Here is an 18,885-nt window from a genome sequence, read left to right on the forward strand (position 1 = left end):
AGAGAGAGAGACAGACAGGCAGAGAGTAAGAGAGAGGAAACTGAGCATGTGCAGACTGGAGTTGCACAATGTATTGAAAGTTCAATACATTTTCAATACTTTAAAATGTGGCAACTCAACATTTAAACTAAAGGCTACAGTGTATAAATAAAGGTTCTCTGAAGTCATGCTACATGCCATGTAGAAGAACCTGTGGCTCCTTAAAAAACATTTGAAACTAAATGAGATGTTTAAGTACAATCTCTATCAAATGTTCCTAATTTGAATAGAAATATATGTAAAATGCATTCATGTATACATATGAAAATTGCCCAAACCTACTTTCCTTAATGTTGTCCAAATGTTTTAAATGCACTTTGAAATACATGCCCATATATTTCATTTTTGATGCCAGTAAACAGTCCAAATTGCTTGTTTCTTCATAGGAACCTTCAGGAACCTTTCATTTTAACAGTGTAAAATCTACTCTAATTGTCAATGTCCAAAACAACAAAAACAAATAAAAATCTGGCTGCTATTTAAATTGTTTGATAATTTCATGATGAATGGAAAAGCAACAAAATCTTCAAAAAACATAGAAAAGGTCTCATTATATAAAAATAGCATTATGTAGCATTTATACCTTTAAATAATATCTTCATAATCATGCTGATGCTCCACCGACTTGTAACATGAAGAATAGCCTCTCTATTGTTGTCAACTTAGGCATAACATGCTGCTATGTGCACTATATAACTATGTCACGATAACAGCCATAACATGTATACCAACTTCTTGTTTCTATCCTCACTGTAGGAGCACTTTGTAGTTAATAATTTATTAAGTATACTATATATATATATTTATATAGAATTTTAAACTTCTCATCTTTTACTTTTATTTGCTAAAAGTAGATTAAAAAGAACCAAATACTGCATGCTACATGAAACTCTTGAGACACAATCTTCCTGATGTGGGCTTTGAATGCCACCACACTGGATTTAAAATGAAACAACTGAGATGTGATTAAAATGTGTACTTTCAGGTTTAATTTAAAGCATTGAACAAAAATATCCTATATTCTATGTGTTTGGCAACTGCAACAATTTCACAAAGCCTTCTCATTTCAGAGTTTCATTTGTAATACTTTTGAAAAAACTTTACAGGTAATGACTGCCTGGAGTCTGGAACCCATCAATATTACCAAACACTGGCTTTTCCAGGTCTTTACTGTAGCTCCTTTCAGTTGTTGCTGGTTTGTGGGTCTTTCTGCCTTTAGTTTTGTCATAAGAAAGTAAAGTGCTACTCGAACGGGTTCAGATCTAGTGATTGAATTGGCCACTGCACAATATTCCACCTTAAAAAACTCATTGAGTGCTTTCGCAGTATGTTTTGTGTCATTGTCCATCTGTACTCTGAAGTACCTTCCAATCAACCTCACTGCATTTGGTTGAATCTGAGCAGAAGGTAAATCTCTGTACACTTCAGAATTCATCCTTATGCTTCTGTCTTCTGTCAAATCATTAAAAATACTAGGCACCCATTGCCACTGAAAGCCATGCAGACTCACACCACCACCATGTTTAACAGAAAATGTGGAGAGCTTTGTGTCAAGCCTTTTCAAGCCTTCTACATACTTTCTTTCCATCATTATGGTTGATCTTAGTTTCACCTGTCTAAAGAACTCTGTTCCAGAACTGTCCTTTTAGATGTTTTTTTTTTTAAGTCTAATCTGGCCTTTATATTAATTATTTGCTCTGGGGTGTGAACCATCTGTATATGCTCTTATAAAGTCTTCACTTTATGGTAGACTTAAATACTGATACATCTATTTCTGGAGAGTGTTCTTTACTTGGGTGGATGTTGTGAAATGTTTGTTCTTCACCATGGAAAAAACTCTGCAATCATAGCCCACTGTTGCCATCTGTAGACGTCCAAGTCTTTTTAAGTTCCTGAGCTCACCCCTGCACTCTTTCTTACCTAGAATGTACCAAGTCATTGATTTAGCCATTCTTAACAATTCTGGTATCTCTCTGGTGGACTATCAGTCTAATGATGGTCTGTTTCACTTTCATTGAGAACTCCTTTGATCGGTTCACAACAACAGTATCCAAATGCAAAAGCCACACCTGGAATCAGCTCCAGGCCTTTTACTTGCTTAACTTTTGTTCAATTACTTTTGATCCCCTGAAAAGTTTTGTAGAAAAATGGTTGTATGTTTTGTTCAACCCTTTGAAATAAAGCTGAAAGTCTTTGTTTTTATTTCAAATCCAGTGTTGTGGCATACAGAGCCCAAATCAGGAAGACTGTGTCACTGTCCAAATATTTCTGGGCCTAACTTCATGTGTTGTTGATAGATTAAATAGAACAAAATAAAAATTTCACCTTTAATTTATCTTCTGATCCAAAAAAAGTTTTGCTACAGAAACTTATTATTAGACTATTTCCTATTTCCATGTTATATTAGGTCATACGTGTTTTTTTTTTTTTAATAATGACCATGTCTAATACGATTGTTGAAATTCTCCTTGTTTACTTGTAAAACATGAGAAGGAAATCTGATGATGTTTTAGATCAATATTTTGCATGAATACAGCCAATTTTAAGGGTTCACAAACTTCCAAACCACAACACCACTGTCTAAAAATAAAATTATACAATACAATAAACAAAAATATATATTTCTTGATCTCTGTTCCACTATATCCTGTTGAGGAAGTATAGGTCTCAGTGTTATACACGTCACTGTGTTGGAGGGAATCCGGATTGCCACAGTGCTTCCTCACAGAAAGGCTTTCCGTTGGTTTGTTAAACTCAGTTACAGGGCTTACAGTAATTACATTACCGGAGCATGAGAACAGCACAGTTCTGAGAACACCACGCTCCCTTAACACAGCCCGAGCAGTGTAGCTAACTGACTAGCCGGTATATGCCTCTGTATAAAATACCTATTTTAATACTTCTTGTATTCTGGTATTAAAATGCACGGCGTGCCAGACCCGGGTAAACTAATGTGACTTTACCGCCATCCAGCGGAATAATGTAAAAATACTTTCTTTTAATACTAGAGGAATCTGTAAAATAGGTCACGTCCGAGTTCACAAAACAATAACAATATATATATATATGTCTAAAAACAAACATTTAGTTCATACACAAAGACAGACAGGTTTATAATTTGGGGTATAATCTAAACAGTAGCACAGCCTGACCGGAAAATAACGCTTGCTTGGTTTATAGGACTAATTAAAAAAACGCCAACTTCACTATTATCTTATTAATTCTAGAGTTGTAATAACAGATACAGGGTAAATAGCAGGTTAAACACTACAACTAGTCTATTTAACTACACTACAGACTATAAGCAGCTACAGTTCTGTTAGTTAGGTTAACTAGTTCCCGTTACTACCGTTACTAATTCTAAAACAGACTGCAGGTTTCTACTGTAACTAACTACTCCCCAGAAACACGGAAACTGAACCTCCAGCCGGCGGAATATAGACTTCGCAGTCTCATGTTCTTTGCAAAGGTTCGCCATTCGGACAGTCGAGCGGTCAGACTGACCTACTGTCTCTCTAAACCTACAGTGAACAGAACTGAGGAGTCTGTCTGTCTCTCTCTCTCTGTCGCTCTCTCTCTCACTTTCCCACAGGCTGGATTATCAGATCAGTCCGCCCACAGCACAGGCTTTAGTGACGCTGCGGCACCGACAGCCAATCACCTTTCAGCTGTATTACTATCACCAATCACCAGAGCCGGGTTATGGAAAGCCCGCCCACTTTCATACAATACAGACACGCTGATTTTAAACAGCGCAGTTTATCAGACTTCTACCTGTGATTAGATCACACTCAGTTTTTAATGTGCTGGGGAAATCTAATTTTAGCTTTAGTGCAGCAGAGAGCAAGAGTCACTTTTTACTATTTTACTCTCTAACCACCTCTGTCTTACATTTATCCTATTTAATTTGTTTTCTTAATTTTTTTTATATATTTGTCCTATTTATTTGTATTTCGTTTTTTTTCCTAATTTGTTTTCTTAATTAGTTTCTGTTTGACATTTGTCATATTTTTATTTTTTTATTAATTTGTTTTCTTTTTTTTTTTTTTTTTACATTTGATCTGTTTTAATTTGTTTTATTTTGATTTGTTTTACAGCCGTCCTATTTTAATTGTTTTATTTTCTTAATTTGTTTTCCTAATTTTACATTTGACTCATTTTTTTTATTATTTGTTTTCCTAGTTTATTTTTTTTTTTTTGTCTGATTTTAGTTTGTTCATTTTTTTTGTTTTCTTTTTTTTACCTTTGTCCTATTGTTATTAGTTTGATTTTCTTAATTTGTTTTATTTATTTGTTTTTTTTTTACATTCGTTTTTTATCTCACTCAGCATCCTGATCCACCCTCCCCCCTCCAATCAACACAGTACTGATACTTTTGATACTTTTGAACTGACATGCCCCTGTCCAAGCCAGTATACAAGGAACGTGAGCAAAAAAATGGAGGAAACCGGTGGAGAATGAAAACGGGGGGAAATGAAAACGGGTGGGAAACGAAAACGGGGGGAAGATGAAAACGGGTGGAAAACGAAAAAAGGTGGACAACGAAAAGAGGCGGAAAATGAAAACGGTTGTAAAACGAAAACGGGTGCAAAAAGAAAACGGGTGGGAAACAAAAACGGGTGGAAAATGAAAACGGGTGTAAACCTTTCGGGTGGAAACAGAGATCACGCAAAGCATAAGCGAGGAAGACAACAGGCAGGGTAAACAAAGGCTAATCCTGGAAAGCGAGACATACACACTGTAGAGAAGCATGAGGGAGGAGGAGAGGGAGAGAGGAGCAGGGGCGTAGCAACAAATTCTGGGTCCTGTTCACTGTCACTGTAAGTGGGCCTCTATCCATGCCAGTACACAAGGAACATAAGAGAAAACAAATCAGGATTTTCATGAGCCCCTCTCCGTACTCGGGCCCTGGGTAGTTAGGTCCACTTTTCCCCCCACTACCACGCCCATGGTTACCCTCAATGTACTCCCGAGTTTAAATAAATTATTTAATTGATTTCCCTCGTTATATCAGAACATGACTTCACACCGCTAGAGGGAGCACGCAAGTGAGAAAAAATGAATGGGAGTATGGAGGTAAACGGCAAAAAAAAAATATATATAATAAAATTAATTAAAATTTAAAATCAAAAGCTTTATATATTGTGTCTGCGGTGCTGAAACATTTGATATTGTTCTATGTTAAAGAGGAAGTGAATGTTTTTTCAGTATAAACATTATTAAACATGAATAAACTGATTTTAAAATGATTTTACCTAAATGTTCAGTAAGAACCCATTCATTCCTCTGGTGGCTCGGAAACTCGGAAAAGACTCTAAAGTGTCTATTCTCTGTTTAACCCGATCAGATGTAACAATATTCAGAGACTGCATTACAATGATCCGGTTTGAGTGAGCATTAAAATGTCTTTAATTTTATGGCATTTCATCTCTTGCTGTACATTTTTACTGTTTCACTTATATCTTATATTTTGATCAGATTCAAGTAACCAATTAATTCAATTAACCAATCTGATTCAAGTAACCAAATTCCTATCAATCTTTCTGTTGGTATAAAACATGATTACTATAAAACAACACTAAAATTATAAAAAGAATAATTAACAGAAAATACACACAACAATACTTTATGATAAACAATAATGACAATGATAAATAATTAAAATGCAAAAATAAATATGATCATAAATGATAAAGATTATATAAATATTATTTTCGTTGTATTAGGTTTTATGATCGCTTTTCGCAACATCCAATCAGATTTCGCTGTCGTGTCCATAAGGTTAAAGGTAACTACGGCAAGCGGGAAGGGTCAGAACTGCGTGATCCGTCCTGCAGGAGTTTGGAGTGGATTGTTGTTTAGGAGAAGCAAAGGAAGAAGAAAACAAGATTTTCATCATTTTAAACCGGATAAACCGGAGTTCAGGGCAGGTGAGGAGAGGTTGGTCTGAAGTCTGGAGACTTGGGTTTTTTTAGCAGCAAAAATAGAGAGAGGGGAAGCTAAGCTAAATGTAAACAGCTGGTCTGAGTGAAATCTGTTCTATAGCTACAGTGTGTTTATTTATTAACTAGAGGACTGAAACACAAATCAGGTCATTACACTTAATGCGAAGCTTCGATTATATTTAAACCTGCTTTTCTGTGTCTCTACCAGTCTGTCTGTCTCTCTATCTGTCTGTCCCCTATCTCGCTCTGTCTGTCAGTCATCTGGATGAGATCTGTCTCGTGTATTACAGATGGGTTTTTCACGGATCACAGTATTCTTGGCGTTGATCACTTGTCTATTTTTCTTTATTCGTTGATTTATTTATGTGTTAATTACACATTTTATAATTTAAAAAATCTATATTTGATGCACAATACATCTGGTTAACATAAAAATACCAAATTGTGCAGGGAATGTGCAAAACAATTGTTTTCCTAAATTAAATTTGCATTATAGGTACACACTTGGGGTTTAGACGGAAAATGGGTGACAAAAACTATAATAATAATAATAATAATAATTTATGTAGATCTTTTTTTATATAATTATTTGTGATGTTGGTCATGTCACCATTTCCAGACTTGACTTGAGAGTCTTTAAATAGAAATTTATATTATCACATGTTCTTAGCTTGAGTGGTAGAAAGTTCCAGAGACAAGCTTATTTTATTTGAAGGCACAACAGTGTAGATTGTCTGAAAGCAAAACAAGCCTTCATATTATTGTTCATGTTCACAAACTACATCCTTTTCTTAATTCATTAAATATATATCATATTGAATCATAGTTTACACGCAGTCACAGACCTACAGCTCCAGCATGTTGTGTTTTCCTACGTGTGAATGTTAATGCAAATCTGTATTTTTTCAGCACTTTAAAATGCAGAGTAGAAGAAGACATGGGCAGTCCACGATAGGGCTTTGGCTTTTGCTGCTGTCCTGCTGCCTGCTGGGTGTCCAGTCCCATGGGGGTCATCATGAGCAAGTGGCTGGGTCACCTCAGGGTGGAGATGCGTACCCTCCCATCACTCGCCTGGACAGGAACATGGTCCAGGACAAAGAGTGAGTGCACTGAATGTGATTTTTTGTGTCATTTGTCTTTCAGTTTGCTTAACTGTAAGTTAATAAGTAAGTGTTTAATATCCTGGCCTGCTATTTAGGGGGCTTGAAGTTAATGCAGCCTGTTTGGACAAAAAAAAAAAAAAAAAAACTAAACTGAGTGAGACATTTTCGACTGCTGCCAAAACATAATTTCAATAGTACATTGAATCTCATATTTAATCAAGCATTTCAGAATAAAAAAGGTGTTCTAAGCTCAGTGCCAAATCTGCAGAGATTTAAGACTTGGGATTTGGGATTGCATTTAAATGTTGAATATGTTTTTCTAGTGAAATACTTAAGAGAGACATTTACTGCTGTCTTTTTAAATTTCCAAGTGATTTGAAAAACCCGTGTCTGTTTTAAAGTAACTAACTGTATTCACCTTCAACTTTAGCACTTTCTAGATCAGAATTTAAGACACCTGTTTCTAATTATAAAAGGATTATTTAGTTTTAAAAAAAGAGCCAAAAATTCTGTTGGAATTTTTTATCTATTTCTAATTGTGTAATGAGAAAATATTGATACCTACATTTTTCAGACTTATCACATCCTAATTTTGAGGATTCTTGGTAATCACTATAGTTTAAAAAGTGAAATGCATTGCACAAATAAAAGCACACAGAATCTAAGTTTTTTGCATATATATATATATATATTAACATTTAAAAATATGTATTTAATAATAACAGGAACTTGTGCTTTACGCTCTTTCTATAATTTAATATTGCACATGATGCTAAGCTTTAAACAAGCACTCATTTCAAACTGCAACATTTGTTGTTTATAGTATTTACTCCGTGAATCATGATGAGTGGTTGCCTTGTGCTTTTTTTCACATTTGCTTTTTTTTTTTTCCCCATCTCTCTTTTAAGCCACATCATGGAGCATTTGGAAGGGGTGATCGAGAAACCCGAATCAGACATGACCCCTCAAGAACTGCAGCTCCATTATTTCAAAATGCATGACTACGATGGCAACAACTTGCTTGATGGGCTTGAGCTTGCCACTGCTATTACACATGTACATAAAGAGGTGGGTGGCTGCAAACCTTCAGGGTTGGTTTCGGTTATTTTCTGATGCAGTACTGACCAGCACAATTCTTCTTGTCATTTAGCTGATCTTAACTTTCTGAGTTACCATTTAATCAGGTGTGTTGACTTTTTAGGTATTGTAGATGTCAGCTGCTGAACTTGTTGGGTCACATTTCTTATATTGTGTATTTGTTTTAAATAAGATGAGCACTAATTATCTTATCCCTTTCTTTTTGATTTCCAGTCTTACCTAGGGCAGCAAAAGGCATTGAAACACCATGGGTTCAGCAATTACAAATGGTTTAGTTAAATTGAATAAATGCACCCATAATAATTTGTTTTAAATACAGCGTCCTAAAGAGCCCATATCATGGAACACTAAATGTTCTTCCCTTGAAATAATGAAGTTAAAAGTAATATGAAACATTATGCCCTTCCACACATTGTTGCAGTGCTTTGAGTACTTCTTGAATAAGGCTAATCAAGACAGCCAACCAGGACAAAGCTCAGATATCTTATTATCCATCTTAAAGCAACACTATGTATAATTTTACCTTAAAATAACAGCTTTAAAAATATTGTGGTGATCTACTGAGCTGTACATTGGAAAATAGCGCCTCTATCCTTGCCACTCGCTGCTAACTACACTATCTAAAATTCTGTAATATTACTCTACAAAGTCAGTCCACATGATTCTTTCACTTGGGTGCCAGTTTTGTATGTCTCAGTTTGTCCATAAATGCATGTGTAAAGTCAGATCTCCTTGCAGGACGGCTTGCAAGTGTGAATTTCACTTATTGACTGTATAGGGAGCTCAGGAGCAAGAAATACTAAAGTGACGCTTTAATACAAAGTTAGGGTTAACAGGGGTCATGAATTAAGTGTATTCTGAGCATTGATAATGATAAGGGGAGTTTATATGAATGAATCAGAGAGAAAATTGGACACAAAAAGCTCTACAGGCAGCTCTAGAAACAATATAGAATGCAAAGTAAAATGTTTGATATGGATCCTTTAAAATGATTGATCGTAGTGGTTACAGACAGAAAACATAACATCATTACTGCTGTTACATAACAACTGCTGTATAATTAGTTTCAAACATGACTCACGGCTGCGTCTCATGAATGTGTCATCTTGTTTTGCAGGAGAGAGGTGAGAACAGCCACCCAATGAAAGAGGAGGAGCTCATCCGCCTCATCGATGAAGTCCTCAGAGATGATGACCGAAACAATGACGGCTACATTGACTACGCTGAGTTTGCGCGGTCACTCGAATAAATCTGATAGAGTGCCTACTGCCTTACTGTGAGCTCTGTTTACCTCTGAAGTACAAATCTAATACTGTTGATAATTTGTGTATTATATGCGTCTCACATCTGTAGGACAGCCTACAGTAATACTCAGATCTCGTCCTGGAGGACCACAGTGCTGCACGTTCCCAGGTTCCCAGGTGATATTCCCAGCCCCAGTACATGCTCTTGACCTCATAAGGCACTTCATAACTGTTGGACAGGAAACTGTGCAGTGCAGTGACCCTCCAAGCCTGGATCTGAGCAGTATGGGCCTACCTCCCATATTACTATAATCTGTCAGAATACTGTAAACTCTGATGGGAAGAAGTCATACGGGTTGTATTGTGAAGTGATGTGCATGTAAAAGTCATCTTACATTACATTACAAGATCGTACAGTACAGCATAATGAACCACGTGATTAACCCCTAATGCATAAACTGCCAAACATTATTTTTTGTCTGCTGTAAGAAAAAAAAAAAACACCCTCCTTTTATTATTTCTGTACTGCCATCTTCTCATGTGGATATGAAATGAGGCATAATTGCATCTGTAAAAAAAAAAGATATGATGATGTCTGCCTTACTAAGGAGAACATTTTGATCTGACATGTGTAGAAAGTTGCACTGCGGTCTGTGTTTCATGACCCCCGTGACTTTTCTAGAAGATCGGCTCATGTGGATAACTGTTGCCTAATGCCAGCTACACTGTTAACCATGCTTCGTGCCTGTGTGAGTTCACATTTCCAAGAAGGACCACATGTTTTTTGCTGACTTCACTGTGGAGAACCAGTTGTAAACCTGTGGGGAACCACTGGTTGATGTTTATGATTACATAATTGCTGTTGGACGTGTGTGTGTGTGTGTGTGTGTGTGAGAGAGAGAGAGAACATACAGTATTTATCAGATTTCTCATTTAAGTGTTATAATTAGTTTTGGTTTAATGCACTTAATACAAGTTCTTTAGCTGAATCTTTTACCCTGGTCACATACTCACCTGCGAAGAGTAGTGTTTCCCAATTATTCTAATTTTCAGTTGTGTTTCCAATGGGGAATTACTTAAACTAAGGATTCTTTCATACCTGTAGTTTTTTTGCTCTGGTCTAAATAAGTTAATAAGGGGTGTTTTCCCCATAGTTTGATTTGTTTTTGCACAAGGAAAAAGCACCGAAATACAATACAACACAACGCAACAAACCATGTTATTGGTCAGACCTGTTTAGGGGGGTATCAAGAAAGTAAATTCAGGAAGAAGGTCCTGTGTTCTGGCCTTGACAATATTTTGGTGTAATCCAGCTTGGAGCAATGGAAGGATTTCTGAGTAATCTACCAGGTTAAACTGCACCTGAACAGCCATTTATCTTAACTTGCATAGTACAGCTGATTTGTTAGGTCACATCGAGGTCGGATTACATTCTTACAACAAACTCAGAGATTGTTTGGAACTAGACAGAGACCACTCCCTTTAGTGGGACACAATACATTTGTTTTTTTCTGCACCTGAATGCAATTACTGTATTTATACCTGCCCAAATGAAGCACATTAAAAGTAGATAAAAATTGAGGTGAAAAGATAAATTGGTGTGAAAACACTCTTAAGTTAAGTTTCCAACTCATTCATTTTGTTTTGCAGTTTAGTTCACCTGCTGTAACACACTTGTTCCAGGTGTATAAGAGCAGAGACCCCATCAGAATCTGAGGTTTCTAATGCATGACCAGGAAACACACTGACAGCTATGGGTATTTACATATTATAGGCTGCTCAATCTTTCTTTTCTATCACAGAGATTGAATGTAGGCTGAGACTGTCACATAGTGTTTGACAGTCTTATCCTGATTTGAATATACTCAATTGATAAACATGTTGTGATGAATAAGAAATATTTGTATTGTCCTCTCTTATCTTATTTAAAATCTAAATATTTAAGGACCCACAGTAGCATTCAAATAAACCTCATCTGTTTAAAACAAGTCATTCAGAATGTAAACCAAACTCTGTTAAGATTGTTCTATTTTCACAGTTTGATGCTCATGAATTTGTGAATAAAGTAAGACTTTAAATTGAATTATTTTTGTGTTAGAACAGTATAGCAATAATTTAGAGAACGTCTTGTGTTTTTGGAACTGTAATTAATAAAATGTGAAATACCATTTCTGTTGGCTGTTGTTTTTTATTAAAAGATAATAGTAAAGTTAATAAGCGTAAAATATAGAATTAAGAATGTGCTCAGATCAAATCTTGTAAACAGAACAGCACTTGGCTTGAACCAGTCCAGTGCACATTAATTTAATTTCTCAGTAATTATTATTGGTTCAGCGGAATAACCTAGATCATTAGAACGGTTAAGGCATATTTTAGGCTTCTGGGCTACTTTTCAGGCTTCTTTTTGGTTCTGTTCACATTACATTATCTGGATTACAATTTTAAAGTTTTTATTAAATAGATGTTTTTGTTTGTTTTGTTTTCCTCATTCCACTAATGCTTGGAAATACACAACTCTCACAATGCAAGTAAAGGTATAAATGGAAAGGTCACACTGTTCTCACTGTCCATTGCAAATCTGAGTCAGATTATATCCGCCCATTAGTGTTTATTTAATTCCAGTTTGAATACACAGTGCATTATTAACATCATGATATGATTATTTACTTTTTTATTTAAGTTTCTTAACCGAGAATGGTGTTCATATTACAATCTGCTGTTTATTTCATTGCCTATATAAGTGCTGGGTGATATGACCTTATATCAATATCACAGTTAATTAACCTCGATTATGATTAATGAATGACAAACATGCCTATTTCTTTGGTAGACTTCTTTGGAAGAAACTGTTTTGAGTTGCTCATATGAATCAGTGTTTGAGTCATCCTTGCTTCCATGCCAGAAACTAGAAAGGGCAGATCTACTATACAAGCCTCTATAACCCATATATACCAAATTACATTGGTTAGAGTTAGTAATGCTGTTTTTTTATCATTTTGATTAACTGGCCAGTCCTAACATTTATGCTACAGATATATGCTCAAAATTCATACTAGCTATTTGTCATGCTATGAGTCAGTATATCAGAGCAGGAAAAGAGCTAAAGTAGTCAGCCTCAAACAACACACACACACACTGAGTGCTGGTTGGTTAGCTTGTTTGAGCATTATATTCTTTTATTGCTTTGTTAAAAAATAGTTAATTTTAAACCATACGGGCCCAAACCCAAACCCCACTTCTGAACATTGATACCACAGATTCAAAATATAATAAGATAAAGTCATAGCTCATACATGTTTTTTCATGTTCATGTTTTTATGGGCACATGACTATAAATATTTTAGGGCTAAAATCCTGATGTAACACACATGACAACAGCAATTTCATAACTTGTATTTTAACATTTTGTAGAAACAGTTATATGGGAGCTAAAACATTTCATTAAAGCATTAAATTGTTAAAATGGTTGGGACAGAGCTTTAAAACCATTTTTTAAAACTAGATTGTATTTTTTAAATAGCTTTTTTTCCAAACCCCCAGCACACTTACATTCTGTAAATAAGGAGAGATAAATAAACCAATATTTACGCTGTCCTGTGATGCTTTCCCCTTCAAGTAAAGTAGGTGTTATTACCTTTTATTGAATAACACCTTCATTTGCCCCTGGAACTACTTGAAGGTTCTGTGTATGTATAAACTGTGTTTTTAGTAAACTATCTGTGCATTTTCAAATTTCTCAGTGCCTCGTATTAAACATCAGTGCCCTCAGAATTCTACCAGTGAAGTGTGGGGCTACTTTGAACTTGTTATTGATGTACCATTTTTTACGGACTATAAGGCACACCAGATTATAAGGTGCATTTTAAGTGACAATAGTAAGGAACAGGGGTGTCACCATGTTTCTTTTCTAATTCGGCAGGTCTTGCTGCTGGAGGCGCAAGTAACTTAAACTGTATTTTTTTAAATAACATTTTCTTTCAAAGTCAAACATGTGCTGAATGTTTATTTACACAGGTTTCTCTTCTTTATTTTACTTACAGTAAGCTTAGATTTCCAATATTTTAGCGCAGTTAGCACCAACAGCGCTACACTGAGGAACCCTGAGTGTTCTGGTAAGCCAGGGTGCTATCAGCTAGCGGTTCGTCCCGCATAGCTTGTTGTAACATGGTAAACACGCAGACTACAGTCTGATATACTCTCCTCTGAGCTGCGAAAGAGCTAGCACTTAGTGCGATTAGCAGCTAATGCTAATACTGCTCCAGCCTCAGCCCTGGCACCACATACTAAGTGGAGAGCACCACATACTAAGTGGTGAGCAGCACCAAATACTAAGGTAAGCACCAAAACAAATTGTAGCTAGCAAGCTATAATTTAGACTGACAAACAACTTACAGTAACCTGCCCTGCTGAGCAAATAGTCCACAGTGAAAATAAAGTTGTTAGCTTGCCATGTAAGCTAACGTTAACTCCTTTATTACAGTGTAAAATGTTAGCTAGCTAGATCTTTGCACACTGAAATAAAGCAGCCTACATTAGATCACAAATGGCTAGCTAAATAAATATGATTTTGATAACTGGATGGAGGATGTGCTCAGCACAACATAGCAGTCTGTTAAATCATGTATAGACGAGTGAATATACTATCCAGTGCCACTTAATATGTGGTGCTCACAACTTAGTATCTGGTGCTCACCACTTAGTATCTGGTGCTCACCACTTAGCATGTGGTGCTCCATTTTACACCGGATTCCTCCTTTAAGTATTTAAAGTTGGAAGTGAAAATCAAGTTTGCTTCTTGTGTCATCTTTAATGTTGTTTTGTGTTTGAAGGCACAATTGTTATCACTAGCTTGATTAAATGTGGGCATTAAGGTCACTTTATAGAGAGGTATACTTTATAGAGAGGTATACCATATACCATACTTGTTCACACTATCAACACACCTGTGAAACAGCTAAGAACAGCTAAGAACTGGGGAAAAACAGAGTTTTGTAAGACGTAGTTTGTAATATGAATGTAGGCCTCCTGTCTCAGCCTGCTCTAGCTCCAGTGAGTGGCCGGCTCCAGGGCGGACATGGAGGCCAGAGAGAACACAGAGGCGTGGGGCAGGCTGGCGGCTGGAGCTCCGATGCTGCACAGCTGGCTGTACCAGTCCTCGTGCTGCCGGACGGGCTGTGCTGGGGCAGGGGCAGCGGGGCAGGCCAGCTGAGCGGCGGCTGCGTGAGGGGAGTAGCCGCCAGTGGGCAGCACTGCGGGGAACCTCGGGATGTGTGGGAGAGAGTGAGAGCACTGGTACTGCCTGGCCGAGCCTGCAGGGGTCACCCGCAAGCCGCTCAGCAGGGCCCGGCGCCCGGGCACCGCTTTATGGGTGACTCGCTCCTGCTTCCTCTGCTTAGCGCGCCGGTTCTGGAACCAAACCTGGAGAATAGATAAGAGAGCATTAACCTGAGACCCAGTGTGACTTTACACAGAGTTTTTAACCTCTTTAAAGGTAATTCTCCCTATTTTTATGCTTTAAATTATGTAAGTAAAATATGCTGTTGGAGTCACAGTTTTTAGAAGCATTGGTAAAGGAAACCAGAGCTACAACAGATAAAGCTGTTTTTCACTTTATACCTTATACTTATTGACCCCGCAGAGGGAAATTTGGTTTGCAGCATAGACAACTGAGCAGTATACACAACATTTACACAATTTGCACAACCCTATCTATAATGTAAATGTTCGATCTACAGGTACTTTATTTTAATAATTTAGTTTAAAATGTGAAACTTATATATTGTATAGTTGTATTACACACAGAGTGATCTATTTTAAAGTGTTAATTTGTTTTATTGTTGATGATTATGACACCCAATGAAAACCCCAAAAGTCAGTATCTTAGAAAATTGGAATATTATAAAAGGCCAATTGGTATTTTTGGCAGTGTGGGCAGTGTGCCAAGTCCTGCTGAAAATTAAATTAGCATCTCCATAAAAGTTGGCAGCAGAGTAAAGCATGAAGTGCTGTAAAATCTTCTGGTAGAAGCTTCACTGACTTTGAACTTGATATAACACAGTGGACCAACACCAGCAGATGACATGTCTCTCCAAACCATTACTGACCATCAGTAAATTTTGCATTTCATTTGTAAATCAAGGGAGCAGAGTCTGGAGGAAGAGTGGAGAGACACAGTCCAAACTGCTTGAGGTCTAGTGTGAAGTTTCAACAATCAGTGATGGTTTGGAGAGTCATGTCATCTGCTGGTGTTGGTCCACTGTGTTATGTTCAAAGTCATTACAATGTTTTCCCAGGAAATCTTACATCTTGGTGCTTACCTCTGCTGACAACTTTTATGAATTCAAACAGCTCGGACAGATGGAAATGAATGCATTATAATTATTTTTATATACAGTACAATCACCACCACTGTTATTTCTATTTATATTCACTTGCCAATTAATGTTGTCCTTTTGTTTATAATTACAAACCTATTCTCAACACAACAGTGACACTGATCTGGTAATGGGATGAGTATAGGAGGCACAATATCCAAAACCAATTTAAAAAATAGTGTAATAAGAAATAGTTGGAATTAAGTGTTCTGCAGTGATGGAGAACCCTAGTTTATTTTGGGGAAAGTTAGAGTCATCCATACGTGACCTCATAAATGCTCTTGTACTAGCATTTTGTTTAAGGCCTTCACAGAAGAGTAGAGGCTGTTACTTCAGCAAAGGTGGGACAAACTCTGTATTCTTGATTTCAGATTTTACATTTTAATTTGACTAGGTGTTTTTAAACATTTGGATCTACAGTATGTTCTAAATTGTTAGTATCTAAAGATTTGTTTATTTTTGTTTTTAACTGTGTGCTGAAAGTGTACCTGAATGCGAGCCTCGTTGAGTTTGGTTGTCTGAGCCAGTTCCTCTCGGTAGTAGATGTCAGGGTAGTGGTTGTGTCTGAAGGCTAACTCCAGCTGCTCCAGCTGTTCATGGCTGAAGGTGGTGCGGTGTCTCCTGCGGGACGGTGATGGGTGGGGTCGCACTCGGCCCACCATGTCTCCACTGTTCTCAGGCCCTGTGGACCCCTTCCTGGGCGGAGCCTGGACATCTGTATTCAGAGAGGAGAACAGAGAAGATTGGACTTCATTGGCGTAGAAAGGCCTTTGTGTCACTTCAAGAAGAAGTTCTGTTAAAGGAATCTGTGGGCATGGTTTCTCTGGTTACAAGCAATTTCCCACTGATAGAGAATTTTATCAGCTGTGAACAGCGGCAGAGTTTGGTTTGTAAGAATGCATTTCACAAATGGCAGTTCTCTGAAGAGAGAGGGTTTAAGAGCCTAACACTGACCAACAAAAGACTGGCAATCCAATAGGCTGTGGGATTTGCTGCCTAAATTCAATATCGTGAGAGAGAGAGATACCAGAGGCTGGAGGATTGAGTGAAGATTAGGCAGACAAAAGCCAAAATAGTGACCAATTTGTTCAGTCGCAGGACTCTGTGGTGATGGCTTGTTCACAAAGTTGGTTGAATGTGCAGATTGAGAGTAGAGGTTTGACTTAATTAAACTTATGTGAAGCAAATAAAGACAATAATAGTGAATAATTTAATATTTATATCTATCTTTTATGAGTGTCAAATAAACACAAAAAACAATTCAAAACAATTGTACTTAAAGCTTAAAAGCATTGTGTATTCATATCCTAAAATGTCCTATATGTTCAATAGTTATTAGGCATATATCATCGCTATGCAATGAAAAACAAGTATCTCCATTTGTGTAAATGTTTAGTTTACAACCGCATTTGATCACACACACTGTCTCTTACACTTTGTCAAAATGTATTGATAAATGGACCAATAGGAATTTCCAAAATCACCTGAAATAAAATAATTTTACATTGACTTCCATTAAAATTATGTGGCAATTGCATGAGTATAGGAAGCACAGTAGCTAAAACTGGGAAAATATTGTAATAAAAAGTATTTGGAAGAAAGTTTTCTGCAGTGATGGAGAACCCTGGATTATTTTGGGATGAGTTGGAGTCATCAGAAAAAAACTTTTCTGGCTAAATGCCATCAAATCCTTTTTCTAATGTACTAGCATTTAGCAAAAAAAAATCCTAATGAATGAAACAAATGGAATAAACTCTTTTTTTTTATTGACTTCCAGACTTGAAGTCTCTACTGCAAAGTTTCAGTATTGAAGATACGTTTTTCATATGGCATTATGGCATAGACTATATGTGCCAGGCATACTTTGCAGATGCAGCTTACATAATCTTTAATTCTTTATATCTAATTCTTTCCTGGAACATTTTGGATTATGGGTATTATTATGATACGGCCATTTTTAATATTTTGTATTAAATATTTTCAGTGTATTGGTTTTTAGACTATATTGCCCAGTTCTTATGTTCACATAAACTTAAGATCACAGTACTCAGTAATTATCACAAAAACAATAATGTTATCTTAACTATATCTTTACTTACATTCTTAAACTGCTTATTTTCCTCGTTGACTCCAATGAATGCAGTCAAAGCCACTTTGTATTTAACATTTTTAAAGTGGAATGATTTGAGGCTCCTTTAAGCTTTTTTAAGTCAATGTCTTTGGCTTTAGACTGTCGCCAGCATGTGATAAAAGCAGGCAGATGCAATTGAGAAAAAATTTGATTTTTTTTTTTGCATCACTAAGGGTCTCAAATATACATATATTGGACTATTCTGCCTAAAAGAGAAAAAAGAAATGCGTGTTCAATAAAGATTCAACAAATTTAGAGTATAAGATATGTATTTCTAACCCAGCAGAACTCAAAAATAAGGTGCATTCAGGACACACATGAGTGCTGGGAAGCCTGTGTTCTTGATAAAATTGCATTTCTTTGAAAGAAAATCAAATTTCATCTTTACCTCGGCTGTTAAGGACATATTCTTGTCTTTGTCCTCTCTCAAACTGTGACATAATTCTTTGTTTTCAAAATGCTGTCTAATTCTTACCTGCACTGGAGCTGACAATAACTTCAGAGTAAATGTCGGAGAACGGCTGGTGAGGCTTGATAGGGTCCATGGCTGGTCCTCTCTGAGCCACAGTGGGGTCTCAAGCTTAAGAGGAGCTTACCTGAGTCTTTTACACTCATTAAATGACCACCGCCCTCTGTGACATCATGTAGCGTACACACCCCTAGTCACCTGGACACTTTTAACAGTGATCGAGACAATGACCACTATTTCAAACCTGCTTGCAAGCTGTTATGCTCTTATGCAGTAAGAGAAATATGAGTCCTTTAGATGTATGCACAATATTAGTGGGCTTAACAGTTATGGATAAGAGTTATGGTAGCTGCACCTTGAAATGAAAAAAAAATTATGTCTGACAATGCTATTAGATTTACAACCCCAAATCAGAAACAGTTGGCACAGTATGGAAAATTTGAATAGAAAATGCATTTTTTTTTACTGCAGACATTATAAAC

The 18,885-nt window shown here is 36.6% G+C and overlaps 3 protein-coding genes across 5 annotated transcripts in view; 1 reads left to right on the plus strand and 2 right to left on the minus strand.

Moving 5' to 3' along the window:
* ttc7a (tetratricopeptide repeat domain 7A) overlaps positions 1–3,654 on the minus strand; it is an 88,014-nt gene extending 84,360 nt beyond the window's left edge. Inside the window, exon 1 of one of the 2 annotated variants that reach the window (XM_022684975.2) lies at positions 3,565–3,654. Coding sequence is in view for 1 of the 2 variants with exons in the window: in XM_007255779.4 (XP_007255841.3) it covers positions 3,461–3,517 (57 nt within the window). In the remaining variant the exon portion in view is untranslated. The other variant, XM_007255779.4, reaches the window with a different exon arrangement.
* Positions 3,655–5,815: 2,161 nt separating this feature from the next.
* On the plus strand, positions 5,816–11,597 carry mcfd2 (multiple coagulation factor deficiency 2, ER cargo receptor complex subunit). Of its 2 annotated transcripts, none has more exons than XM_007255778.3 (4): positions 5,816–5,969; positions 6,894–7,084; positions 7,996–8,155; positions 9,303–11,597. In XM_007255778.3, the coding sequence occupies exons 2-4, from the start codon at positions 6,903–6,905 to the stop codon at positions 9,432–9,434; spliced, it is 474 nt and encodes a 157-aa protein (XP_007255840.2). In that variant the 5' UTR covers positions 5,816–5,969; positions 6,894–6,902; the 3' UTR covers positions 9,435–11,597. The 2 variants fall into 2 exon arrangements, with proteins under 2 accessions (XP_007255840.2, XP_015462960.2); XM_015607474.3 differs by having other exon boundaries at positions 5,830–5,979.
* Positions 11,598–12,778: 1,181 nt separating this feature from the next.
* On the minus strand, positions 12,779–18,528 carry prop1 (PROP paired-like homeobox 1). The gene is made up of 3 exons (XM_007255797.3): positions 18,410–18,528; positions 16,292–16,518; positions 12,779–14,847 (listed from the first exon to the last, which is right to left on the minus strand). The coding sequence occupies exons 1-3, from the start codon at positions 18,477–18,479 to the stop codon at positions 14,470–14,472; spliced, it is 675 nt and encodes a 224-aa protein (XP_007255859.2). The 5' UTR covers positions 18,480–18,528; the 3' UTR covers positions 12,779–14,469.
* Between the last annotated feature and the right edge of the window lie 357 nt (positions 18,529–18,885).

The sequence above is a fragment of the Astyanax mexicanus genome, chromosome 7 (assembly GCF_023375975.1).
Source record: "Astyanax mexicanus isolate ESR-SI-001 chromosome 7, AstMex3_surface, whole genome shotgun sequence".
Lineage (NCBI taxonomy): Eukaryota > Metazoa > Chordata > Actinopteri > Characiformes > Acestrorhamphidae > Astyanax > Astyanax mexicanus.

What these genes read in the sequence shown, in the direction of transcription:
- mcfd2 (XM_007255778.3), top strand. Translation starts at nt 6,903, where the DNA reads ATGCAGAGTAGAAGAAGACATGGGCAGTCCACGATAGGGCTTTGGCTT. An exon ending in AACATGGTCCAGGACAAAGA is followed by an intron (nt 7,085 to 7,995) that starts GTGAGTGCACTG and finishes CTCTCTTTTAAG; the next exon opens with CCACATCATGGAGCATTTGG. An exon ending in TTACACATGTACATAAAGAG is followed by an intron (nt 8,156 to 9,302) that starts GTGGGTGGCTGC and finishes CTTGTTTTGCAG; the next exon opens with GAGAGAGGTGAGAACAGCCA.
- prop1 (XM_007255797.3), bottom strand. Translation starts at nt 18,479, where the DNA reads ATGGACCCTATCAAGCCTCACCAGCCGTTCTCCGACATTTACTCTGAA. An exon ending in TATTGTCAGCTCCAGTGCAG is followed by an intron (nt 16,519 to 18,409) that starts GTAAGAATTAGA and finishes CTCTGAATACAG; the next exon opens with ATGTCCAGGCTCCGCCCAGG. An exon ending in TCAACGAGGCTCGCATTCAG is followed by an intron (nt 14,848 to 16,291) that starts GTACACTTTCAG and finishes TCTATTCTCCAG; the next exon opens with GTTTGGTTCCAGAACCGGCG.